Raw genomic sequence first — 27,799 nt, forward strand, 5'->3', positions numbered from 1 at the left:
AGTTCGACTGTGTCTTTAAGCTAGGAATAAAACTTGTGTGTGTAATCTGTCTCAAATGTTTCTTTGGGAAGGCAAGTAGACACTGCTGTAAACAGATCATGGGTTGGTTGACAACTATGTCACAGGCCTGAAAAGGTAAAGTTAGGTCAGATGGACAAACAAACATGAGCACTTCCTACAGCATAAGGAGCATGAGCAACCCCCACTGAGTCTGTTTTTAGACTTGACACAAAGCCAAGGCACTTGGGAATCAGAAGCCAAAGAGCACTTTCTGTCTGTAATACAGATAATTTAAAATACCCACATCACAATCCTGATTTTCCACGATTTGTGTGTGCAAAAAAACCCCAGCACTCTACCCCACAATGGTGTGCACAACCATCCAGGAGCTCCCTTTTTTATTACACAGCTGAGAATAGAAAATGACACCAAAACTTACACACTACAAAGCTACTGAAGAAAACCCCAAACAAACCAAGCTTTAACCTAAAGTCACAGAATTTAATTTAAAAGCAATATGCAAGCACTGCTTGATTTCCAAGGCACAGTGGTATAAACATAAAAACTGCAAATGAAATATATTTAGTACAAAAATATAAATACTGTTAATCTAAATGACAAAACAGCACATTTTTCCATGTATAAACCTTATTTTAAAAATTCAGCTTTACTCAGTCATTAAATGTAATACAATAAAAATAAAAACTATTCTTTTAGTGCTATTTCCCTATTATATCAGCATAAATATGAATATTCAAAACATTATACTCTTTGCTGCATTATGAAAGAGAAGTCTGGCTGCTTTTTTTTCCCTTATAAAACTGGTCACCACATAACTGACTCTGAAGTGTGATTTTATTCAGTTTGAAATGCTTTTTGAAAGACCGAATCCTTGCTGTATTACATTAGTGACTCTGACATTAGATTATTACATTGTCAAATAATCTAAAAATTGAATTCCTGAAAAAACATTCCTTCTTTAAACCTTGTATCTGAAAAACCAATGCAAAGTGAATTAAAACATTGTTTTATTGCTAGGAAATACAAAGAACTGTTCAAACTGCAAAGAACATTGAATTGTGCTAATTTCACTTTCAAATGAACCGACAGTGAATTTACAAAGAAAAAACAATGTATTTCCAGCTCAGCCTTTCTTAAGCAAACAAAAATACAAAGACAATCCAAGTCATACAGGTTTCACATCAGTTTCCTACGCAGGATCTCAGCAGTGATTCATAAAGCTGATTCCTTGGCTGACTGAATGTGATGTAGCAGCTGATTACAATAGACTGGTGTTTGATGCTTGTGTAAAACCCCTTCAATTTCTCTCACCAGCAGATCTGGATATAAAATGCTTCCTTCCTTTAAAACTTCTGTAAGACAAAGATATGTTTTATAAATCAGTAGCTGCTTTGTGTTTCTTTACCCAAGTTCCCTCAAAGCAGCTGAAAGCAAACCAGGAAATTGTTCTACAAGTGATGCAGTGATGACAACACAATTCTCCCTCCCCCATTTGCTGAGGTCTGTATTTTGATATTTATGTTCTTCAAGACAGGCTGCTACACTAATAAATTCCAGAGAGCCCCTCCTGCAGGCTGGGATATGGTCACACCCTGCAGTGCTCCATATCCTGTTTACCATCTTTAAAGTCTCTGGAGGTTCAGCTGCCCTGCTACCTCCCCTGGGGAACACTGGGCAAAGCATTTATTCTGCACACAGGTAAAAGGTCAGAGCTCATCCACTGAAACCCAAAGGAAAGCTCCAGCCTGGCAGGGTTATCCTCTACCTGTAGGTGCTGCCTTCATGAACACTCAAAATGATGATTTAAAAAACATGTTCAAAAAATACATTACTGAAATCCTTACCTAGGACTGCTTTTTGGAGATTTTCATCTGGGTCATCGAGATGTACCAAGAGCTCTTGGTACAGAAACTCCACATGATTTTCCATGGAGGATTTCACATCACTGTCCTTTAAGCACTTAAACCAATTAGCCAAGGTGTGAGCAGCTGCCAGGCGCACCTCACACGAGGCATCGTCCAGACGCTTCAACACCTCTGAAAAGGAGCAAGAACCAAAATGATCTGGCAACACTGCAGTTGGCTTTTGCATTTGAAAAAACAAATGTTTTCTGTCAACATTCAAATTATTGTTACATTTCTGATGTATTTTTGTCTTTTGAACATAACAAATACATGTATACACTGTTCCTAAAAGCTCCTCATTCATTTTTATTGGATGATGCTGTCCAAACATTAATAAAAGACATATACAGAAGTATTTAGATTAATTGAGCATTATCTAGCACTCCTTCTAACAAGGAACTACGGATGTCTATTTATGCATTACAGAACTACAGAGTTTAAGTATTTCTACGTTTAATAAAGCACAGCATTTCTATTATTTGATATTAATTAAATTATTAAATAATATGAATTAAATTATTAAATTAAAGATTACTGTTTCAGTGAATTACTGCACTGCAGACTACGTGAATATGCAAGATGCAAAGACATATATACTTTGAGAATTATCTGATCATGTATTTCTCCAAAATAAAAAGATTTCTAGTGTGCCATGTCAGAAAAAATATCAGTTGCTAAGATGCTGAGTTAGGGAAAGCCAAATTTATTTGTCTGTATAAGAACATAAAACCTGGCTCAAAGCATAGTCTGTACTTCTGAATAATAGTTTAGCACTTCAACTCCATCCTAACAGGCATTACAGCTCCTAGCTCTAATTGGCAATACAAAACATGAGATTAGAGTTTTCTTTGGGGGTTTTTTTTGTTGGTTTTTTTTTGTTTTTTTTTTAAGATAAAAACCCAACCCACTACCTATTCAGGTCTATTTATGGTGCACTGAAATGGTTTGCTCTTGGCCCTCATACACAGCACGGAGAACAATGTGGGTTCCATTTATACACTGCAGTACTGTTCTGCTCTCACTATACTTAGCACATTATTTCACACAGTCCAAACTCTGAAGCAATGCAGATGAGCTGCTGGCAAGCCCTGCACAAACCAAAGCATTGAGTGAAGTTCCACCTAGTGGCCTGATGGATAATGACGTTGAGAATACTGCTCGGTTCTGCCAAACCCTTAAAAGTCGAGCAAACTGTGGCACTTTGGGTAAAAAAGCAAATCTCAACATTGCAATCTTGATTAAAACACACAAACAAACCAACAATGCCCTCACCCCAAGTCTACTAAACCTTTACACGTACCTGTATAAGTGTTCTTAAATTTATCTGCATCAAACTGCCTCCCACAGACTTTTAGAAAAACATCAACAATACGACAAGCCATCAGTCGAGTGATTTTAGAGTCTTCATCCATGGAAGCAATAATTTGGGGCATCAGCTCATCTTTCACTTTTAAGATCTACAGTTAATAGAAAAAGCATTAAAAAAGCATGCTTAGTGTTACAGCACTTACCATTAGCTGTGCCAGATACTTGTTTACTTAGTTTTAAAAAAATAGCTATAAACATTAGCCTGAAAATCCCTGAAGTTACAGAGCTCTAATTTTGCCTCTACCTTAGCTTGGAAAATGAAAATCCACCAGTCAATCACCCAGCTCGTGAGCCCTCAGTATAGAAGCAGATGAGTTTTATGTAACTCATATGTATGTTCAAGCTTGTAAAAGCTTTAAAACTTACTCGCCTTTAAAAAAAAACCCCAAAAAACCGAATTGTGGAGGCTGGGAGCGAGGCGGAGCGGCGCGTTGCGCACAGCGAGCAGCAGATGGCGCCCTGAGCCCAACAGGACGCGCCGGGCTGGCAGCGCCGGCAGGTTCGGAATTGGAATTAATTCCGAGGGTTTCACACCAGCCATTAATGAGAAATATGCATTAAGGCACCGATTCAGAAAAAAATGGTCAGCTACAACAGCGGCTTCTGATATCAACGTTTCTGTATGTGTGAACTCAACCAGTTATGTGTGTTTAAGCACTTTGTTCAGTTAAGGTCTGGTATGAAGACACTAAAGACTGTGAACATTTAATAACATTTAAATTAAATTTTAGTTTTTTTAAAAATGACCTTGTATTCAACATATTTCCAGTGCATAATTTCCAAATGCTAATTTTGTTAGCAAAGAACCTTCAAGAACACCCCCAGATTCAATTAATCCTTTATCAGGGATGGGTAACAACTCTTCAAGTGCCAGCACTCCAGGCTCTATTCATATTCTTCATGTTCCTTTTCAAGTCCTCCTGTCCTTTCTCAGAATCTTTAGATGGTTTTTTATTTTCTCTAAATGGACCTGTGGGCTCCAAGGCAACCAGACAACTTGTCTTTGCCACGTGACAGCACAGCATGTCCTGGCTGGCTCCAGTGCTGCTGCACAGGCTCTGCTGTGGCTCCAGGAATGTCCAGCACCCAGACTGCTGTGTTCACAGTGGTCAGTACCTTGGGCTACAGAATTGATGATCTGTTAGGAAAAAATATCTACAAAATTTGATGCTACTCAGTTTTACACCTCAGCATTTTGCTGGCCTCAGATCTCTTCTCAGGATGTCATCATCCCTCCACCAGTGATTGTTTATGAGTCATTAACATTCAATTACAATTAATGAATTTTATTATGAAGACTGTATGTCCTTCTGAAAATATTACTTACCCTAAGGATTTATTTTTTTTTTCCCCTTGCCTAAGATTTCAAAGGAAGAGATAGAGAGAGTTTACCTCTTTTGGTGAAAGCATTTCACAGTGGATGAGAGCCCAAAGGCACAATACAGCTGTAGCACGGATGGCAGCTGCTGTTCTTCCAGCATGCCACTGCAGATTAGGAGCCAGGATGTCTTTTATCACAGTCTCAAGGTAGCTAGGGAACAGCCTGAAGCCAAAAATAAGAAAGCAAAATAAAGGTTCATGAGAAAGTGATAAAGAGACTGACAGGATGTAAAAGAGAATTTTCTGTCATAGAAACATAGGCAGAAAAGGGGAAAAAAAGACTCTGTAAAAAAATAAATAACATCTTCTAAGGCAATGTTATTGTAATGTATGTGATAAGCTTTTCACAACTTATTTTTTCTAGATAATGTTTAAACAAATTCCTAACATTCATGGAAAGGAGAGGCTAGACTTTCTCCCACTTCAGGCAATGACCATGACTCAGTGTTATCTTGGTAAACTACTTACCTTCTCTGTGTCTCACCTTCCCTGTCTGTGCAGTGGAGATAACACCTTGTGCAATGCTGCAAGGATTCATTAATATCTGTGAGGCCCTTTGAGACTGGCTAGTGAAAAGTATTTATAATGTGAAAAGTATGAATGCTATTGATGACACTGATACAGCTGGGGGCCTACACAGAATATTTCAGCTCTCTCTTGGCTCAGAAACTTGTCTCCCCCAAAAACGAGAGGTCTGTAGGATTTTCTGATGGTGCCAGTCCCCATACTAGGGTTTTTATTACAAACACATAAATTTGTGATGTTTTTGCTGATGTTTTTTCTTCCTCCTCCATTCAATGGGTTGTTATAATGCTAAAAGTTGCTGTGAGAATCAGCAATTACAATAGGCAGGACTCCCTCACACTTGTTTAGGCACAGCTCAATCTCAAATCAAGAGGAAAAAAAATACAGATCTTAAAAGTGAATTAATACTTTGCTGCATCAAAGAGACATTAGTGGCTGGCTGTGGCTGGTAACTGAAGCTCAGGTTATCCACAGTCCCTGTGCCTTAGAGAGCAGCTGGCAATGTGCAAACAGACTGAACCTACCCTGACTGTCCCACTGAGCTCTGTTCAAAGTGCAGCCCCTGAGAGCCCAACAGCACATCCCCACCCTGCTGCTTGATACAAAGGGAACAAGCTCTTGTTGACTTTTCTAAGAGTCCTACACTGCCAGGGTAAATGAGTGGCCCCTTTAGTGATGTGCCAAGACACAGGAGGAACATAACAGGTCCATGTTAACAACTAACAATTACCAGGGAGTGCTTTAAAAAGAATCCATGCTGCAAGAAGTCCCTGTTATCCAGGTATTGCCTGACTAAAGCACAAGCAGCTGCACTGCCAGGCCTCAGCTATGTGCTGACACACACCTGCAGCACTGAGGAAATAGATACACCTGGCTGCTGCTTCCCCTTGGCAAGGGAGCCCTTGGGCTCTGAAGAAGTCAGAGATCCATCCACTGCTGCTTCTTGTCAGCAGATGGCACTTAAATAATAACAAGAAATCTGACGTCCCATTAGACTCATCTAAATCTGTAAAACCCTTTAGATGTGGTAGTTTAAACACATTTTTAAGCATTAATAATTTCCTGTTAAAAAAGTTGTTGGAAAAAAATAAAACTAATGATCAGCATCATTCCAAATCTCCCTTCAGCTCCAAAGCTAAAAGCAGCTCTGTGCTCTCTGTGCTATCTGATCAGTAACTGCTTCTGTTTTTAATAAAACCTTCTGTTAAACTGCAGTGAGAAAACAATCTGTCAAAACACAAAGGTAAATTCCATCAGCATTATGTTAACCATGGTGCTGTGCTATTTGTGAGAATGTTTGTTCTAGTGCCTTGAAACAGAATCAGTAAAGCAATATCTGGCAATTATCTGACTCAGTCACGTCAGACTCAAACACAATTAGGTGACCACACAACTGTGTTTAGCATAATAACCAAAAGCTTTCCTATCCAAACTCTGAGAACCATTTTGAGGAGCTAAACAAATTACTGACAGCAGTGAAAGTGAGAGTGCAACTGGAACTTACTACTGCTCCCCAACACTATCTCTCATAACCATTAACATTTTATTTTTGCTGTTGCTGACGCAATTAAATGCTCCCTCTTTCCATTTTCAGATCTTATTGCTGTAGATCTGAGTAACTTAATTCTAAAAGTCAGTAATTTTCAGGAAAGGACATACCCTGTCTGGGCTGTTTGTATTTACAGAGTTGATACTTCATTCTCAACTGGATGCAAGAGCACTAAAATGTGACCTGCAGAGACATTAATACCCTGCTCTTATGCAGCTGTTACAAAGCAGAGCTTAGGCTTGCATTAAAATTGGTTTTATGAACTTGCATACTTTTAACTTTCATTCCATGTTAATTAATTTTTGTACATTTTTGTTTGGCATTGGTTCATTTTCTGCTTTTATGACACTGCTGCACTTTACCTTATATATTTATGGATTGTTGTGTCTTGGGGTTTTCTGTGTATGCTTTTGTTGTTTTTTTATTTTTTTAATTTAACATCCTAAACCCAGGTAATTTGAAACAAAATTGGATTGGCTTTTACAAATCTAAACCTCCAGAAATGTTTTGCAAACAATGCTTCAAACACAAAAACTCCACATGTTACCTCCTACATGCAAACACTTGCTGTGTCCATGGTGAGCAGGATCAAAACTTCAGAAGCATTTAGCTGCTTCCACTGCTTTTGAGTCTTGAAGATAAACCTACTGGCAAAACTCATGGCTTTGCTTTTGTTGTCGGAGGACAAAGCCTCATTGTGAGCCGGACTGGACCATCCTTCATACAAACAGGTCTGTGACCCTCCCTGGATGTATCTCATCCTGACAAAGGCCATTCACTCACACTGCCCTGAGCAAAACAACTTCCATCATGCTGTCTGCAGAGCTGGGGTGGTGTGTGGCCATACTCACTGAATTACTTTGAAACATTCTTCTGATTTTTGCACACTGATAATTGCCCTTTCCTGAGAATATTAATGAAGCTGGCAGCTCATTGGGTTGGGTTTCTTGGTTCCAAGGGCTTTGAATTCTCAGTTAGATGATACAAACTTGTTTAAAACAAATAGTCAGATCCTGGAACACTTAAACAGTTTTCAAAGTGCTTTTCTTCTTTTCTGGATTGTAGAATATCTAGATCAATTTTATAACTATCAGTCAGTTACATGATTATTTAAACAAGTAACTGACTACAGTTTTTACAGTATCTAAACAACTAACGTCCCCCCTCCACAATTCTTTTCCTAAGAATCTCCCTTTTAGCTTTAAAAAGTAATATTTTCAACTACAGCTCTTCTTTTTTTTTTTTTTTTAGAAAACTATCAAGATCTGCATGACATTCCTTTTAATTCCCAGTAATGGCACAGGTAAGAAGACTACAGTGGAGGAAGCCAAGACTTCCATTTATTTATATATATTTTTTTAATTGCTGCACTCTACCCTCCTAATCATTATTAAAAATTACAGCAAGAAAAACAGACTGTAGAAGATGGTGGGAAAGTCTTTCTTCTTCCAGCCACACTCACATGGAGATGGTTATAGGAGTTAAATAACTCTCAAGGTCATTATTTCTTAGTGCCACTGGAGTTTTCAAATAGCTGTGTGAAATCAGGGCTCCACTTACCCCTGAGAATTGATGGTTTCACTTGCTTTCTGCAACAACTGGGATAAAACAGTGAAGAGCTTTAACCGCATCTGGGGATCTCTGTTTGGCTGGAGACACGTCCTCAGCACCAGAACAAAGTCATCCAGAGCTTCACCTATGACAGCACCTAGCAAACAAACACAGAAGGCTTTTTTCAGAATACTAGTAAGTTCTATTTAGATGTTTTATATGTGGGTGCATTAAAATTTCTAATCCAAGTGGTGTTAGGATAGTCCCTAGCCTCCCACTCTTGCATGGCAGATGTTGAGGGATCCATGTCACACTGTACTGGGTGATGCACAAATCCCCAGGCTGACTCCCCACAGGCTCAGGTACCCCAGTTTTGGCCAGGTCAGCCTGAAGATCAGTTCCCCACGTCTCATTTAGTCAGCCTGGCATGGCTGTACCACATTTGGCCACAGGAGCTGTGGCTGCCCCATCCCTGGAAGAGTCCAAAGGCTGGTTGGATGGAGCTCGGAGCAACCTGGGATAGTAAAAGGTGCTCCTGCCCATGGCAGGGAGTTGAAACTTGATGGTCTTTAAGGCTCCTTCCAGCCCAAACCATTCCATCATTTCATGACTCTGGAATGGACCTATCCATGACACCCCAGAGCTGCTGGGACCATCAGTACCAAAGGACATTTTGGCTGGAGGATTAATGCTCCCTTGTAACTCTGCAAGTCTGAGCCTATGCACAAAGCTTTGGTTTTCTTAAACTTAATGAAAAACTACACTGGATCTGGCATGACCATCACACCTCTGGACACAGCAGCATTAGCTACACTTTCTTATTCCAAATTTTTCCACGCAGCATTTGAGGTGTTCATGACTCCCAAAGGCATAGGAAAGGGCCTGTTTGAAAGGATCAGCTTCAAAACTTGGATAATACAATTACTGCAGCAGCATTCCTTCTCCCTGTTTAAATAATGCTTATTTTCAGCTAATAAGAGAATCCAAAATATGATGTATTTTAGAAGCTACTTGAAATAAAAACATCTACATTAACTCTTTAGTTTGTTAATATTTTCGTACCCTGTGATAAATTTAAACAATAAACAAACAAACAAAACTCTAAGCTGTTATCCCAACATTTTAAGAAGTTATTTTTCCATAACTGAGGGAAATTTGTGCCTTTCTCCTTGATAATGACTAACATCTGCCTGCTTTTAAAGAGGAAGAGTCTGTAGACACATAAGACTGTACACACACTTTATTCTGCAAGCTTCTTGCTGTAGAATGCTCTTTCTGCTCTATTTTTGCAATAAACTACTTTCCTTTAGGAACTGCTTCAGTTTTGCATCCTTAAGATGCACATTTCATCCAACTCCACTAACTCAGAAAATCCTTCCAGAGGAGACACAACACTGCTGTTCATGGTGACAAGACTATTCCTCACACATGGGATGGACAGATTAAAATATTAAAGATTCCAAAACAAGCTCAATAGCATTTAATAATATCTGGAAATTTAATGTTTAAAATAATAATGAAAAACCCCCAAATTTCACTGTCTAGACTGAAGTAATACAGGGTGTTGAACTGCAGTTTGCTAAATGTCTGTGCCAACAAATAGGTCTTTATTTTCACAGCATTTATTCAAGATACATTGCTTCATGTGAGTTGTGAGACATTCACAAGATACTACTACTATATCAAACTGATAACAGCAAATTCAACAGATGGAAAATAAACAAAATAAACTACATTGCTAATTTCAGCCTAAGCATACGCTCCTGAAAAACATAAAAACCTCGAAATATGAACTGAGTAAAGCTGATTAAATTGATTAAAAACAACATTATGTGTGGGAATGAAAAGAAAGAAAAAAAAATAGCTCTAGGAGCTGCTGTGTCAGACAGAAAACACAGACAATAGCATATTACCAGTGTTGGGTGCAAGCCAAAATGTTTGCCCAGACATTTGATGATTTATTTAGCATTAAGGAAAACAGAGACAACTGTCTAGAAGTCCCTCAGTCATGGAAATGGGAGCACAAATATACAGAAAAGTTGGCCTCTCAAATCTCACACTGAAGTAACTTTTTGTTCTTTTCACAGATGAAAACCAAAAAAAGTGCTTATGCTGGTTGCTGCACAAACCAACAAGTGGGTGCTTCACTTAGGTTTGATGAGGGTTTTTTTGAGATTCAAAGACTAAATGCAGAAGATACATTCCTTTAAAACATACCTGTCCACATCTAACTGTGTGCACAGTGATACTTCATGAAGTGACTGTCCCTATCCCCATTACAACCAACTAAAAGGAAAAAACAAATCAAAAAGAGTTTTCATTTTAATAATCCTAAAATGGGTGCCTAGGTGCAAAGCACTGCTGTCACCATGTCCCTTGCTGCAGATGCCAGCTGGGGGCTGTGGCAGAGGAGTGCAGGACTGAAGGAGTGTGAGATGCACACCAGTGTGTCACTCACCTCTGCACAGCCACGTGCTGGACAGCCACGGGGAGGAACTGTTTGCTAGAGTGAGGTGATGTCCTCTGAAAGACTAGTGAATAGATGGGATAAAAAGATAGATTTTTGGATACAAGCTACATCAATTTGTCTCCTCTTAATCCTCCCCTATTTCATTCACCTGAAAGTGCATTTTTCCTTAAGTGCTTTTAGGCTTCTCCCTGCAGCCACGGAATCTTTGGGAATATGAGCTGCTTCAACATTTTATTTTCCATCATGTTCTTGTGAAGGTTCTGAATGTTACACTGCTCATTACAAAACACAAGCTGTCTGCAGGCTGTGGAGAACCTGACTGGATCTTTTTTAGAACTAAGTAAGTTGTACCTGAATGGGTTGTGATGACCTCGAACTGCAACACTTCTGGGGAATAGCAGCTCCACCCTTCACAGGACACTGCAAGCCACTCCAGCAGCTGAATTATGTGCTGCTTGTAGAGACTATGAAAACTTTCCAATTGCTGCACTGCAGCTAAGGAAGACATTGTTTTCTCCACCTGTTAGAACAGAGACAGGATATTTAACTGAAACCATTAAAAAAACCCCCAAATGTTTAAAACTCATTCTGTAAGAAAAGAAGGGACATGGGAAGATTTTGATAGCTTCTATTAAACAATCAAGGCTGATATTTAATGTCTGTCTGTACTACATCCATTAACTTTTATTTGAAGTGAAACATTTGTCCTGATTTCAAAATGAAATCATCAGGAACACAGCAACCTAACAGCAAAATGAGAGTCTCTAACCCATGTGCAGACCTATCCAAAAACTAACCACATCATAAAAAAGGCTCTTGGTGGTTTTAAAGATGTAGTGATTTTTCTCCTTAATTTAAGAATGCTTTAAAACATAAAGACAGGGGAAATTTCTCACAATCCCAAGCCATGGTAGCTTCCAGAAAGTATTGCTGTTGCAGGTAAGAGAAAACATGGCATTTCCCCTCCTCCCTTTCTCCCCCCAGTTTTAATTATGAAAGATGCTCTCTCTTTGTAGTAGCTGGGCAGGCTCAATTTGAATTTTCAACTTCTGTTGCTTAGAAGTACCAAAAGTCACTGTTACATCAGAAATACCTTCTTCATGTTTAGATTTAAGACTATCCTATGAGACATGCAAATAAAACATGTACAAATGAAACATGTAAGAAGAACTACTAAATGAATTCCAGACATAAGCATGCTTGGCAAGGATGCCTATAGATCTTCCTAATCACTTGCAGCAGATGTGTTTCAAAGCAAATGAAAATTTGCTTTTACAGTTCCTGAAGGCTCCTACCAGAAGTATAAAACTTCTCCAAGGAAGAGATTAAGAGCATGCTGGAAGCAGGATCTGTAGCCTTGGTGATTTCAGTAGACTGTGAATCAAGAATGGGGAGCAAGGCCCTGTTGGGAACCTCACTAAGGAATAACAAGTACTGCCAGCAGGGCCAGTTCCAGCAGGGAAAGATGGAGTGCTGGCAGTGACATCATTTGACTCCAAGTGCTGCACTAGAACTACAAATTGTACTCATATTTTTAATATTTTTAAGCTGAACTCAACCACACAAGTTAGCTCAAACATGTCTAGGACCTTTAGACTCTTCCAGACTAATCACTTGCCAGACAAAGATGTTTTTATGGAAGTACCAGATGTGGAGAAAATAAATGAGAATTTGAAGAAAAAAATAAATAAATCAGGATTTGCTAAGAACAAAGGTTACTGCTAAAGCAGGTTTGCCTGCCTCAAGCACAGTAGATTTCTCCTTTATGGAAGCATTCTGCCAGACAGCCAAAACAACTCAGATAAATGAATATTTTACATATAAGTTACTTGTAAATTAATTGTAACATCAAACAGAATGTGTCAGGACAGAAACTATTCCTCATTTTTAATCCCACCATAACACAAAACACACAAGATTTTTTTTCCATTGAACAAGAGATACAAAATAATATATTTTTCACATATGATTTAAAGTAAATTCCGTGGTTTCAAGAATGTAATTAAAAACAAAAAAAAGAGAGAACAAATTAAATATGCCAGCAGGCTGATGCATATTTTCTCATTAAGCAGTGTCTCACAGTTTAATAAAAATAAAGGTGATTCTCTTTCCTCTATTTGAAAGCTAAAAAGTTTAAAGACACAATATTTTCCTGCTTGTAATCAGTGTGCTGAAAGAAGAGCCAGGATAGCACAGGGCACTGATAATGAAACAAAACCTTATTTTTAGGTAACCAGTTAAATCCCTGAGAAGATCAAATCAGACTCCACCAACTGATACAGCCTCAGGCTCTTTGGGGCTGTGGCCCACCCTGCTCCTTGTGCCTCTGCTGGGCTCAGCTGGTGGTCTTGGTCCATTCCCTCTGCCCCCAGCAACCACAAACACGATGGACACAAAGCCAAAATTCAGGACACAAAGCCAAAAATCAGGCCAGGCCTGAGTGTTCACCACCAGGTCACAGCAGTTGTGGTCTCCACTATCTCAGTGGTCTTCTGTCCCCTTACAGTAAAGCCTCAAGTAAAGTTCTGTAATGCAAATCTTCAAATAATTTATGTTTATACTCAATATCTTTTGAGTCTGAATACAGATTTCTTTTCTGAACTAAAATTTATACTTGTACAGCAGCTGTGATACTTTTGTTCTACATGTTCCTAAGCTATTTTAACAGGGACTTCTTGCCTTCTCCAAGCTGTACAGCTCACTTTGAAGTTTTGGAATAATCAGTAACTGGAGAAAAAAAAATTCAAGCCATATTTGTCTTTTTGACAATTTTGAAATATTGCAATTATGTAATCTCACTGCCAGATTTTGTATGTGTCTAGCTGAAAGAAAGGCTAATGAGAAAAAGGATTCTCATCCAAAGTACTGTCAACTTAAAAAACCATCTGGAAGTGCAGGAACATCTTAAACCTTTAATAATCTCAGGAGATTAAGTCTTCCATTTATGAAAATCAGGATTTATCTCCATGAAACTGCTTTCTTCTTAGGAGTATGAAGTTGTAAGGTTCTAAATGGACATTGCTGACTTTATAGACCACTGCAGGGATAAACAGGCAAGATACCACAAAACATTCCAGATCCATCTGTCTAAGGCTGATTTTTTGTTTAAAAAAACCCCCCAAGCAAACAAACAAAACCTCCAAATCCCACTCCCATAAGACAGATCATCATCCCACCCCTCTTTGACCTGCAAAGTCTTTTCAGTACTTGTTTCAAGCTTTGTTCCACTTTATTTCTTTCTGAAGAGCGCTCTGAGAGAACGCCTCCTCGGAGGCAGCCTGTCAGCTCTGGGGCCATAAATACTGATCCTACACAGGCCTTTGGAATACCATGCCTGGGAGCAAGAGCAAAGGAAGCAGAATAGCCACTGCACTTAAGGTGTGTGTTTGAAAAAAGACAACTGGGATAGGTCATAATTGTACTGCATGAGGATGGCTCGCTGATTTATATGATATTTAGCTCCAGGAAGAAAGAGGAAGAGAAAAATAAGGGGGTGAGATAATGCTGAGCCAAAAAGCTCATCTATTATCTGGGCATGTACAGCTGTCCTTGATTTTAAAGCATTCCTGTGACATTCAAACTTTTGTTTCTTGTGGGGAGGTAAAAAGGTCAACTACTGTAAAATCAGTCTGATATTTGGCTAAAGATGAAAAAATCATTCTGAAACCATCACATTTTTAAGGCCAGTAGTACTCTTGACCTCTCAGTGAATTGTTCTTTAGCAGTCAGAAAATAAATGTCATTTTTTTCCTGCATATAACCAAACATTCCCAGTGACTTATATCCACTAGAAGGTAAACATCAACAGCTCAACCAGCACCACCAGCATGCCCAAGGCTTTGCAGGATCCGGTACAAACATAAAATCTTGGACACTTCTTGTTCTGAAACTTTACCTAATTGTGAGCAGGTGGTTAACACCCACCCAAAGAAAGGGCTCTACTAGGCTCATGGCTGCCCCCATCCAGCTCCAAGATTTCCATGCTCCAGTAATGCACCTCAATCCATCTATTCTGAAACCTAACCTAAACTTACAGAAACAGAAAATTATAGCTGTAACTGCAGCTACACACCCATACTAGATGCTTTTGACCACAAAATAAAACTGAATTCCAGGGCCTTTTCTGGAAACAGAATGTATTTTAACTCTAGGAGCTTTTAATCAAAGTTATGAAGAAACATAATTCTCCAGGCTCTGCCGTCCCAAATTGTAAACCCAACTCCAGATTTAATTCTGGTACTAACCATGTACAGTGTGTACTGTCACAGATGCACAATCTCAGACCAGCCACAAATACTCCCATAAATAATTATGCCTCTGTTTCCACAAAGTGTCTTATCAATATGAAAAGACAAGAACACAACAAAATATTAAACCAGCTCATAGTTTACCTTTTCTTTAAGGTCCTGAGAAGATGGTGTTGCCATTATGGTCACCAAAACTTTCATTAGCTGCAAGCTAATTTCTTTGCAGTCTTCCTGGCACACTTCAATCAATGCTTGTACACAATAAAGCAGCTGCTCCATATAAAAAACCTATTTATTAATAAAAGCACACATTTATTATGTTTTCTTAGCAAATATAAGGTTTTCTTTAAAGGAGAGATATGGAAAATTAGAGTAATTAAACCTGAGCACTGTATAATCCCTTACATTGGTAACATATTGGTAATTTCTTGTTAGTTCTTCTAATTACCTACATTCTACTTTTTACAGAATACAATATAATCTTCCTCCCACACTGTCTGTTTGTGTTTACCTTGTCCTGTTAACAAAATAAATGACCCTGGTCTTAATCACACAATGGTTCCACTAGTGAATGGTGAATAAAAACATCAAAGCATTTTGGAGTGCTTGCTGATAGTACTTTCTCTTTCTCAAGTGCAATTTGTTAATTAATAACATATTTGTTACAACTCTTTGAAATATTATTCTGTGTTTGACTGTCTTGGATGAACAATGACAGCTAAATACATAAACCAGAAAAAAAAAACCCAAGCCTTTGCTTTTATCTCAGCCAATTTATCTCATTTGATGCCATATCATTCATGTTATCTTGATCCAACTGATACCAGTTCAAGTCAATACTGTTGTCAGTTAGCTTGCCATGACTTCTATGATAAAGTGCATCAGATATCCATGAAGCTGTCAGGGAACAGAAGGGACCATTGTTACAAATTTACTCCCAAAAAATAAATCGAGTCTAGGAACAGGTTAGCTATAAGTGTTATTAATCTCATGGACATGGCCAATCCTTAGCCAAACAGTGTCTGTGCAGCATTCACTGGCTAAAATAGAGAGAGATTGTTTTCCAAGACTAAAGGCTGGAACAATTCTGCCAAACTTTCAGCTGCAGATGGATCTGACTCCTGGAGCCAATGCCAAATGGAAGTGGTAAGCCTAAACCTCACAGCAATTTTGCAGCTATACCTCAGGGAATTGTTATTTGAACAATCAGGTTATAGTGCTTCCACTTATATGAGCTCCTAATCATCACAGGCTTCATGGAGATTAAGGTTAATTCCTGCATCACTGGTACATATTGCATTAGGGAAGAAACCTAATGAGGGAAGAACTTGAAATGTATTTCTTACGTTGGCTCAAAAAGACAATTAGGCCAGATTCAGTCTGCACACATGAATAACTGTTTTAAGGGAAGCCTACATCTGACATGAAGTCAGAGCTCCTCAAGGCACAGCACGGGCCCTTTTTTGGTCATCTTAACAGCAGAGGTCTAACAAACTTCTGGTGGAATAAAAGCCAGGATTTTATTTGTGGGGAAAACTACAGGGATTCCTCTTGTGCATCTCTAACAGATCTACTTCTACATTTGAACATGGGAAGGAAAAAAAATCCTGCAGGTTAAAAAATATCCATTCCATGTTTAAGAAAATCTCTCATCTCCTTATATAGCAATTGGTGAATACTATTCAAATGCTAAAGTAAAAATGGTCTTTGGGCTCAGCTATTACCTAAGGATACACTTGGAAGTAAATCTCTAATTGATAAAGGTGTTCCTTCTAGACTTTTACATAAAGAGAAGAAACTAAGCCCAAAAGTTTGCAAAACATGCTCCTAAATATACACATAAAACCTGCCATTTAAAATGGAAAATAAGAATGGAAAACAAAAATCAGATAACATTAAGAGGGGATCTTGGGAAACCTGACATGCCAATTACAATAGACTATAAAAATTTTTCAGTGATTTTTACTGATGGGGATTGAAATGCACGATCTTGTTTGGATTGTGAACACAAGGAATTTCAAACCACGGGTTAAACTCTGCCTGAGGACGAGCCAGGGTAGTCCTTTGTTAGTACAGGACTTACTAAACAGCTGCTTGTCTCCCTGCCTTGCCTCTTCATTTTCTTACCACTATATGAAGCCCCTTACAGCACTCCTCAAACCTGAACCTACACCTGCTGAGAGGATGGACTGTTGGCAAGTCTTTGAAAGCAGCAGATTGCCCAGGAGACCACACATGGCCCAGGAAGGATGGGGAAGCTCCTGTTTTGTCTCAGACACATGTCCACAACTATTTCCTGAGACAGGTATGCAAGGGAGGGATAGGAATGGGAGCATTTAGGGAGAATAAGTGTAAAAGTAGTTTGGTCATGTATCCTGCTGTGTGTTTTTCAGCTTCCCTTACCTCCTCAGATCGCTGACAGACTCCAGCCTGTGACAGTGTGTTGCCAAGCTGGGCCACATGAGGCTGTAAGATTTCTTTTGGGCTACCTCGAATCACTGCAGCCAGAACCATCACACAGGAGGCTTTGGGTGTCTGCTCAAAGGCTGGGGTGATTAATTTCAAAGACACCTTAGGGCTGACAAACGTTCCAATCAATTCTGCTGCTTTCACACTCTGAAAAAAGAACAGGAATAACTTGAGGATTTTCATGAAAACATAAAGACTGTTCAAGGTATCATGGCCTTTTTCTTTTCATGATTCCAGCTGTTATTTTAAATGCTTCAGCAGTTGCCTTGTAGGCCTTTTCCACTCACTCAGTAATGATTATATGCATGAAGAAATTTTCTTGACGTGTTCAGTAAGCACATAATAAAGCATTACAAGCAGCCTTTCCCACATCAGACAAACTTCATGAGAAAGCAGTGCACAGAAACAAAGTGTACAACTTCACTGTAATAAAGTTTCCAATTTAGAGTAACCAGATGTTGCACATTTAGTGCTTTTGCACTTTGTCCCTCAAATGCTGTTCTAAGGCTTGCCCTTAATGCATCACCCCTGTTTGTTAAAAGCTGTAACAATGAAAAGGGGAAGGAGGAATTTTTTGTTATTGTACTATACCTTGAAGCTGACATTGCAGATCAGGTTAAGTGTGGAAGCCATGCCATGGGGGAGCTGCTCACTGCTTTCCATCTTACTTCTTTAACCGAAAGGCTTAAATTACTGTGTATTCCCCATGACAGTGACACTCTTTGATCCCATTCCTGCCCTGCAGATGCATCAGGATGTTGTATTCCACATGAAATACACCAGGGCTTACTGCCTGACTGATGGCCAGTGTTTACAATCATGTGCATGAACAAAAATCCAGTCAACTACTGCAGCACTACCTGTGCAACAGGAACAATTCTTCCAGTCCCACAGATTTCATGGTTGGGTCATTTCCCCAAAGATGAAAGCTTTCTCTATCATTTATAGTCTAGTGACTTAGCTATGACTTTTTTTTTGCACCTAATTAATACTAGATTCGTGCTAGTTTTTTTAGTCTCAATAGAAGCACACAGTAATGAGTTCCACAGTTTAAATCTGCACTATATAGAGCTGTTTCTTTTCACAAAGATAGGACTCAAAGGGGTTGCAACATCCTCTGTGCATATGTGAACTTTATTCTCCTCAATATTTGCCACAGAGAAAAGACTCGTAATGCTTTGAAAACTGGACAACACAATTAAAGAGTTCAAAACTATGATTTCATACAATTGTACTGATCAATTTACTCTCTTCAATAGGGGAAAAAAATTGAAAGGGTCTCATTTGGTATTGCTAGACTGGAGAAAGAAATGGACATTCTCCAAGTTGGTGGCTGTTCTGAAATGGGTTCCTACAGTGACAAACCAGAGGAGGCTATCACAGTACCCTGGGAAGCTGCATCACTAAGAGATTAAAGCCATTCAAAACCAGAAGTTGCTGACTCTTATGTTTGGCACAAGGAAAAGTACAATTAAATACTGGAATAATCTCCTTACTGGGAATAAATCTCTTGGAAGCACCTGTGAGAAGATTAGTGGTGGAATTCCAAGAAAAAGACAAGTATGGCAAATAAAAGGCAAGGGACAGCTATGTGTTACTTGAACAAATACTTTTGAATTTTGATTTATAGCAATAAGTACTTGATAGGAAATTTGACAGGACAGCAGGGCTACATGGCCTGATTGTCCTAATTTTTTATGTTTTCTTTCAGCTCAGCTGAGAGCAGGAACCTAAAGAAGAGCCTGATTTAGGGTTGGACTATCTGCATCCAGTAAGCAGAACACATTCTTCCCAAAGCAATAAAATTTGTAACTTTAGAGTAAATTACGTAGATATGTTTTTGGTATACATATGTTCTCTTCCTTGAGTAGAAACAGGAACAGAAGATTTTATCTTAAAATTGTAAAAGCATTTGTACCACCTGTCTTTCTTTTGCTAAATTTAACTCATGTCTTCAACTGCATCTGTTTTACTGGTTTGTTGATCAAAGTGTTGAAAGAATCAACTGTTAGTAAAAATCAAACTAATTATTCCTCACAACCCCCCAACCCCACATTTTCCAAGCATTAAGTCAAGGATTCAAACACTGAATATGGGTATCACATGGAATAAACACACCTCAATATATGGTTGGATTATGGAGCAGGGAGAGGTAAGTGAAATTAACTTGAAAGGGCATGACCTGCACATTTTTTTACATTGAATTTGTTGCTCCAAGACTTTTACACTTTAATCCACTGCTTATAATTTTCAAAGAGATTATTATCAATGCTTCATGGGTTGGCATACAAACTAAACAGTATTTAAATAACTTTACTGTTGGTCTTCATACCAGTAATAGAGGAATACATTTATTTTAACAGATTAGTGAACTATAACGTGCACATGTTTTTAGCATCCATATAAACCTGAGCCTGATCCTTCAGTCATGGGCAATTTCCAGTGACCTAAGGTAAAGTCAAGAAGACAGACTGAAGACTATAAAGTCTTTATTCAGTGTACAACAGCTACTTTAACAGATCAAACTTACATTTTTAACCACTTCACTTTCTTCATCTGAGCATGCTTGGTACAATGTTCTCAGCAGCAGCTCCATGTGTTGGGTGATGTGATCCTCTGCATGCAGCAATAATGTGTACAGGAGCTGGGATGCTTTGATTCTTGTGCTTCCAAGCCAGTCTGTGATATCATGGCAGAGACCTGGGAGAATTTTGGACAGGTTTCTTGACACAAGTTCCCGACAACCCAGTCCTGGTCGAGTCTCTAGAAAAAACAAAAACAACCCAAAAAGAAATATCAAAGGAAAAGCCAATGCATAACAATCTCAGAAAAGTTTAAATGCTGCAAAGTAAGAGCTTCTGTTTCAGCATAGAACAAAATATTCCTGATGCTGCTGAGGAATTTACCTGTGCAAGTTGCATTTCCTTACAATATATATTGCAGAATTAAATATTGCAGAATTAAAACTCCACACAGCTCTTTGAATATTTATGCATTTATTATTGGATGGCGATTTAGTTTTATGTTTTAAAATGTTTACAGAAAGAGAATTGAAATGAATACATGCCTTTACCCACTTTGGAAAACACAGCTTAATAATTCCCTTTTCATTTTGATAGCAACACAAATCCCAAGAAAAATTAACTGAAACACACAGAGATAAAGAGAAGAAAGACTTGTGCATGCAAATGCCAAGTTCAATGTAATTTGGAGGAGGAAAGAAGGTAGAAGGCACATGAAGACATGAGCTGCAGTAAAACAGACAATGTCAATTGTGCCCTCTAAAGGAAAAGGTTAAAAGTGTATCTGGCAAATTGAAGGCAGAAAGGGCATGAACTATGGCTTGTACAGATGCTGTGTAATAGATCAGGCCAACAAACTGAGAGTGTTTTAAAAATCACAGCTATTATATAATCTCCTTGCTAAGGCTTTTCCAGGAGAAGCAGCACACTGAAGTGCCTCTTCAGGGTTTCAAAAATTGAATAATACATTTAAAATGATGATACAGGAGTTAGGGGGGATGTATTTTTTTTTTTAAGACTGAATTTAATTTGTAACAACTTTGTGGAAAGTGAGTTTTTGTGGTTATCTTTTGATTTCAGAAAGAACCCAAAAATGTTACAAATATATATTTCTTGCCTTAACAAAGGATGCAGATTTCTGGAGTACTAAAACTTACCTTTCCCAACAAATGCCTACTGTACTGTCTTGGTAATCATCAAATTAACTTATTAGTTAATTTATAAATCACTGAGATTCAGAAGAGCAACTTGACCAATAGCACAAACATCAAACAAATGTCCTGTTCTGTACTTTACAGATAAAGCTGTGACAGCCCTTTCCAAAAAACAGCAATAAACTTTTTTAGAGATTTTTTCCTACGGTCTAATTTCTTTTCTTAACACTGTATACGTTTATACAAACAAAATCTGAAAAGTTGTTCTTTGAGAAGCATGATTTCATAATTGCCACTCACAATGTTCACATGCTGTTTTAAGAAAGAGACAATCATTCATTATGAGGTGTCAAAATACCCTGAATGTGTGAGTGCATTTTTTATTTCTGATACAGAGTTCTATAAATGCTCAGGAAGAAAATGACTAAGCTGACTCAGGATATTTTCCTGCACTGACCTGTGTAACTATAAATGCTAAAAGGAAAACTGACTAAAGTAAATGGTCTGAGGATAGAAAAGGCTTAGAAATACCTATGAAATACCTAACTAGGGAAAAAAATAAAATTCAAGCATCAGAACATGAATTGCTGCTTCTTTTGTCAATGGAGGAAACGTTCTGGATTATGAAAGCTGACAATGAGTAGCAAGAGGTCAAATAAAGAAATCAACTTGAGACAGCAAATACAGACTGGCATCCTATTGAACCTGAGGCAGAATTTTGTTTGAAGAATTTGGCCCATTCTTTATCAGCAATTCCTTCATTTCAGATGTTCAAATGCAGGCATTTATCCCTGTAGCTACTCCTGTCAAAGACTTCCCTGCTATAAACTGTCTGCACCTGTATCCTGAGGCAATGAGTGCTGGGGCTCAATGCAAGCTGTGCAGTGCCTGGATGACACCAGGTCTCCCTCTGCTCCCCTCTGACCTGCAGGATCTGTCACTGGGAGATCAAAGCAGGGCTCCTGTGGCAGGTCCATTAGTCTGACAGCTGGACAAAGCTACTTAAGTAAAATGTACTACAGACTCACAGTTGGAGAAAAAATATTCCACTAAAGTCACAAGAAATGGCAACAAAGTAATAAACCACACAACAGAAAATTCCCTGCCAATAAAACAAACCAACCAAATGTTCATGGAAAGCAAAGAGAAAGGACACAGATAGTAACAATCATCCATACATGGGCTGTGGTAGGACACCACATAATGTATATTAGTGTCTCTGATAAAGTTCTATATCTATAGGATTAAGCAGCCAATCATCCTTTCCTCTGACTTTTCTTCTATTTGTCACATCAAGCCTGACTATTAATAAGACATACAACTTGGAAGTAAAGATAAACAGCAAGAAATCATACCTGAAAGTCACCATTAACTTGGGACTCAAGTCCAAAATTATCAGGCCATTTCTTTAAAATATTCTTTAGTATATGCACATATATATAAATACACCCATATATGTCACATTCAAGCCTTAACTGCATCGTTCTACCAAGAAAAATGCATGAAAATTCAATTTAATGTGGGGCTGGAATGTTGCCCAAATACATGAAGCATATTTATTGTGCTAAGGAGATTATTTAGGAGATCACATATCATTTAATTACGAAGTCATTGTAGATGTGACTTTTTAGAAAGCCCACCACAACAACTTACACACACAAACCCCAACACACACCTAGACAAAACTAACCAGGGTGACCCCATCAGCTGTACAAATGGTAATCACTGTTCCAAGACAATGAAATTAAACCTTTTATGACCTTCACTATATCATGGTCATTGCAAAATAAGTGACTGGAGCTTAGACACTCAACTTCATCAGTTTGTGTCTGTTAAAAGATTCTCTGACTGCCAGGAGAAGAAATATGCTTCTGCCATGACTATTGGAAGTAAAAGCATTCTTTAGCATTTCCAAACCCCTGAGGTAAAATTATATAGAAAATAAGAAGGAAAGAAAAAAGATTGGGAAGGATGACAGATCAACTTGCCTGCCTTCAAAGCTAAACAGTTCTGTCAAACCAGTCACCATTATGAAGTGCTTCCCCTTTCATTGAAGCATTACTGAGTAAAACAACTTTAAAGAAAAAAAAAAAGAAGTGTAATTCAAAGAAGAAAGAGCTCCGGAACCCACTGTCATGGAAAGGATTTTGCTGCTGGGTATTCTGTGATGTGATTGTCATGTAGGCACAAGTCAAGCATGAACCTGTTCTTTCACACCAAAAGAGTTTTTGTTCAGTTAAATATGAGTATAGAAATCAATAAATGAGCCAGTTAAACTCTCTCTTCCCCCAACTCCCATATGCATATTTTTAAACATTAACTTTGTGAACCCAAGACAGGAAACAAGCTTCAAACTACTGCAAACAGAGTTTGAAAGGCACCTATAAATCATATGGCACTAAAAAGTAAACTACCCATTCTGCATTTCTTGGGGCTTTCATGTATAATAAAGGAAATTACTCTGTTCCCACATTCTTCATGTGCACTGGCAGATTTTAGGTAGCATCCCAGTGTCTCACAGAGAAGTCTGAAATTATTTCGTTGCAAATTTTTCTTCAGCACCAATTATATGGATCATTAATGCTGGGACCTGCACTCATTACTCAAGGACTTAGCTCATGGCTTCTTTTCTCCTGCCTTTCTTTCTAGTCATTTCTGTGCCCACTGTGCACCTAGCTGCTGGTTGATGTAGAACTTACTGGTGTTTTACCTTTGTTTCAGCATAGGCAGCCTCATTTACTTTCTCCAAAATGAATTTTTGGATTAAAAAAAAAAAAAAAGAATGAGGTTATTGAACAATCATTTTAAAAAATTTAAATTTAATAATTTAAATAATTTTATATATATATTTTATATGTGCTACCTCTCTACATTAATATTACATATTGTAATGAATATTACACATCCTGCTCTGCTGTCAGTTCTGCACTGCAGCTCTTGGAGATTATTCAGAAAGCAAAAAACACTTTCAGCACAACATTTACCTCCTTTGGGATAATGAGATGGTGAAACACTAAAATCCATCTTATCCTTCAAATCTTCTTCATTCTCCTTCTCCCATTGCAAGCCTATCTTTTCCCAGTAGGTCCAAGCCAGTTTCCTAGATATAAAATAAGAGTTTTATACCACCATGCCCCCAAAGAAAAACACTTTAAAATGAGACTTCTGGAAAAACTGACTTTTTGAATTCAGCTGGAAGGATAGGAAGCATTCCTGCCACTTAACCCAGGCACATTAAGTTGAGAGGTTTTGTTTTGTACCCAGTGGACAGAGGCCTCTTCTCCCAAGGGATAATTCTGTCTCTGCCCACCCCCGTTTTTGTCTCTCTCACATTTAATTGAATGCAGCATGAAAGGACAGTATAACAAAAGTTACTGAAGAGAATGATAATATTTTCAGTCTAAGAAAAAACAAACTAACAAACAGAAGTGGGGGTTTGTCCTCCAAGCAAGATATCTGTGAACTTGGGAACACTTCTTTGCCATCTGTTTAAGGGGGGGAAAAAAGACAAAATGTTCCACATACGTATTTTCAGGAATTTCATCTGTAAAGCTGCCAAGTAACAGAGGGATCAGCTTGTGAAAATATGAGTATCTGTCTCGTAGGTGCAACAGCCATTCTCCAATGACAGCTGTTACAGCATGCCGTACCTGCAGGGAGAGCAAAAAACTATTTTAAAGGGGTCAGGAAAATAACAGAAAAATAATAAAAATAATATCTGCTTTCTGCACATAGGAGATGATGAAGCACATCAATACTCTCAGAAGAAATTACAAGAACCCAGCATTTCCTCACTTGCAGGAAGCATCTTAAGGTACATACAGGGAATCACATTCTCATTTTTCTCTCTGGCTTAGTCAGTCTTAGACTGTTTGCTGCACAATAGCATAGCTCTGAGAAGAAGACAAGACACAGACTTAACTCAGAAAACTAAATTCTCATGGTTAATTCCTTCCTGAGAATTTAAGAAATGTACATTTCTCTGGAATTTTTAGCTTTCCAAGCACATCTCCAGAAGAAAATTTTCTCTACAAAGGAAAGATTAAATTTAAAATTACTGCCTCAGTTGCACCTTATTAAGGGACCCATACCATGTTTGTTAAGCATCTGAAAAGGCCAGAGAATGAAGGGCCAGAGAGATGTGACAGAGAATAAAAGACAGAACTGAAGGCATCCATTAGAACAAAATCCTCACCATTCTGCTAAACTGGACAGCAGTCACCAGCATTGGTGATACAGGCTGGCTGGGACATTGTCCTGGCTTCAGCTGGGACAGAGTTCATCTCAGCAGCTGGTAGGGTGCTATTTTTTGGATTTACAGTGAGAGCAATGCTGATAACACACTGATGTTTACTTGTTGCTAAGCAGAGTTTACCCTAAGTCAAGGACTTTTGGGTGTCTCAAGCTCTGCTGGTGAGGAGCTGCACAAACAGCTGAGGGAGCAGTGCCAGGACAGGTGACACGAGCTGGGAGTGAGCAAGGGGCTGTGTGGTCCTTAATCCCATCTGGGATTAAACCATGATAGATGTATTTACAGATCTCAGCTGAAAATGGGGAAAGCAGGGAGAGGAACACCAAAAAACCCACACCACGGGAATGGGTTTTAAACACACTTAAAATAAATGCCATGAAAAGGAGGAAGAAAAGCACACCTTGGGAATCTCATCAAATAACCTCTGGGCCAGATGAGACAAGACATCATCCACAGACTTTCCATTTCCAAACTGTATCACTGCTCCAGTAGCCTGAATCACATCAACACGAACTCTGTAGTGTTGGTGGGAGATTGTCTGCATTAGGGGTTTTATCAGAGACTCTGACTGCATGTGGAAGTGCTCTGTTAGGGCAGAAAAACAAAAACATCAACCATGTGAGCTCCCACCGTGGGCAGGAACCCTGTCCATGGTAGAGGGCTGGAACTAGATGATCTTTAAGGTCCCTTCAAACCCAAACCACTCTCTGATTCTGTGTAGCATGGATATATCCATGACATCCAACAGTTGTTGGGGCCAGCAGTACAAGATGATTTTGGACGGACTAACACATTGGGGGGGGGGGGGGCTTAATACTGTTCTGTAATTCTATTTCTTTCTCTACGTGGGTGACAGACCTGGAGCAACACGATTTCTCCGCCACTGTGAACAGCGGCCTGACTAATGTTGCCGTGTTTATGTAGCACTACCTTTATACAGTATCAGAGCTGAACGCTGCCCACAAACCCTCCCCAAGCCCCTCCTGCTGCTACTACCCACACCTAACAGCGCAGCCTACCCCCTTGGCGTGGCTCTTCTCCATCAGCCCCTGCAAACCCTGCAGACACACCTGTGCGGGTGTGTGCGGCCCCTCATCTCTCTGCTGCCCGCATCCCCGTGCCCTGCTCAGCCCCATCCCATCACCGCAGCGCTGCCCGTCCCCCAGCCCCACCTGGCATGGCCCTGGCGCAGGCCGCGGCACAGCCGCAGCTCTCCCGCCTGACCTCGGCATAGTGGTCGAGCAGGGTGGCCTGGAGGACGCGGGCGATGTCGCCGAGGTAGGGGGCCATGGAGGCGCCGCAGCGCTGCAGCAGGAGGCTCAGCAGCTGCACCAGGCCGAGCCGCAGCTCCTCGCTGGGCTCCGCGCCCTGCGGCGGGCACAGCCGCTGCGCCAGGGCCGGCAGGAGCACGGGCAGCGCCTCGTAGGGCCGCTCGCCGTGGCTGAGCCCGTGGCGGAGCAGCTGCAGGGCGAGCTCCCGGCACCGCTCCGCCGCGTCCCCCGCCAGGCAGCGCGACAGCGGCCGCAGCAGCCGCGCCGCGAACACCTCCTGCAGCACCGCGCCCGGCAGCGGCCGGTCCTGCAGCTGGGCGCGGATGTCCTCCAGCGCCCGCAGCCGCGCCGCCCGGCCGCAGTCGGGCTGCTGCAGCAGGCTCAGGGGCCGGGCCAGCGCCTGCGACAGCTCGGCCGCCGCCTCGGCCGCCGCCATGATCCCGGCACCGGGGCGGCCGCGTCGCCAGGGACGCGCGGGGCGTTTGCGACGGCGGGAGCGCGCTTTACGGCCGTGCCCGGCAGTGCGCTGGGACAGCGCGGGGAGAGGGACGGGGACAGACAGAGGGACAGAGAGAGGGACAGAGAGAGGGGGAGAGAGGGACAGGGACAGAGAGTGGGAGAGGGACAGAGAGTGGGAGAGGGATGGGGAGGGACAGGGACAGAGAGAGGGGAACAGGGATAGAGAGAGAGGGAGAGGGAGACGAAGAGGGAGAGGGACAGGGACAGGGAGAGAGAGAGGGACGGGGACAGAGCGGGGGACAGGACAGGACAGGGTGGCAGCGCTAGAACAGGGCACAGGGACAGAGCGGGGGACAGGACAGGGCCGGGTGGCAGCGCTAGAACAGGGCACAGGGACAGAGCGGGGGACAGGACAGGGCAGGGTGGCAGCGCTGCGGGCGCGCCCCGGGCCCTCGGGCCGGCAGGCGGGTGCGGGGGCCGGGCCGGTACCGGGAGCCGCTGCTGGGCGCCGGGGGAACGAGCGGTGCCAGCCTGGGACAGCCCGCGGTGGTGCCGGGGCTGAGGGCAGCGGGGAGCCCGGGCACGTTCGCGTGTGCCGCCTCCCCCGCTGTTCCTGCTCCGGCGGATCGAACTGCGCGGGCAGGAAGCTGTCAGTTT

At 40.5% G+C, this 27,799-nt stretch overlaps 1 protein-coding gene across 1 annotated transcript; it reads right to left on the reverse strand.

Moving 5' to 3' along the window:
- Positions 1 to 465: 465 nt before the first annotated feature.
- DNAAF5 (dynein axonemal assembly factor 5) lies at positions 466 to 27,119 on the reverse strand (the record flags this gene model as incomplete). The annotated part of the gene is made up of 13 exons (XM_084216251.1): positions 466 to 1,373; positions 1,866 to 2,057; positions 3,226 to 3,382; positions 4,686 to 4,836; positions 8,308 to 8,455; positions 11,120 to 11,288; positions 15,160 to 15,303; positions 17,419 to 17,631; positions 20,015 to 20,247; positions 24,145 to 24,260; positions 24,686 to 24,810; positions 25,813 to 25,997; positions 26,585 to 27,119. The coding sequence occupies 13 exons, from the start codon at positions 27,117 to 27,119 to the stop codon at positions 1,234 to 1,236; spliced, it is 2,508 nt and encodes an 835-aa protein (XP_084072377.1). The 3' UTR covers positions 466 to 1,233.
- Positions 27,120 to 27,799: the final 680 nt, after the last annotated feature.

Source organism: Fringilla coelebs (assembly GCF_963513975.1).
Source record: "Fringilla coelebs genome assembly, chromosome: 16".
Classification (NCBI taxonomy): Eukaryota; Metazoa; Chordata; class Aves; order Passeriformes; family Fringillidae; genus Fringilla; species Fringilla coelebs.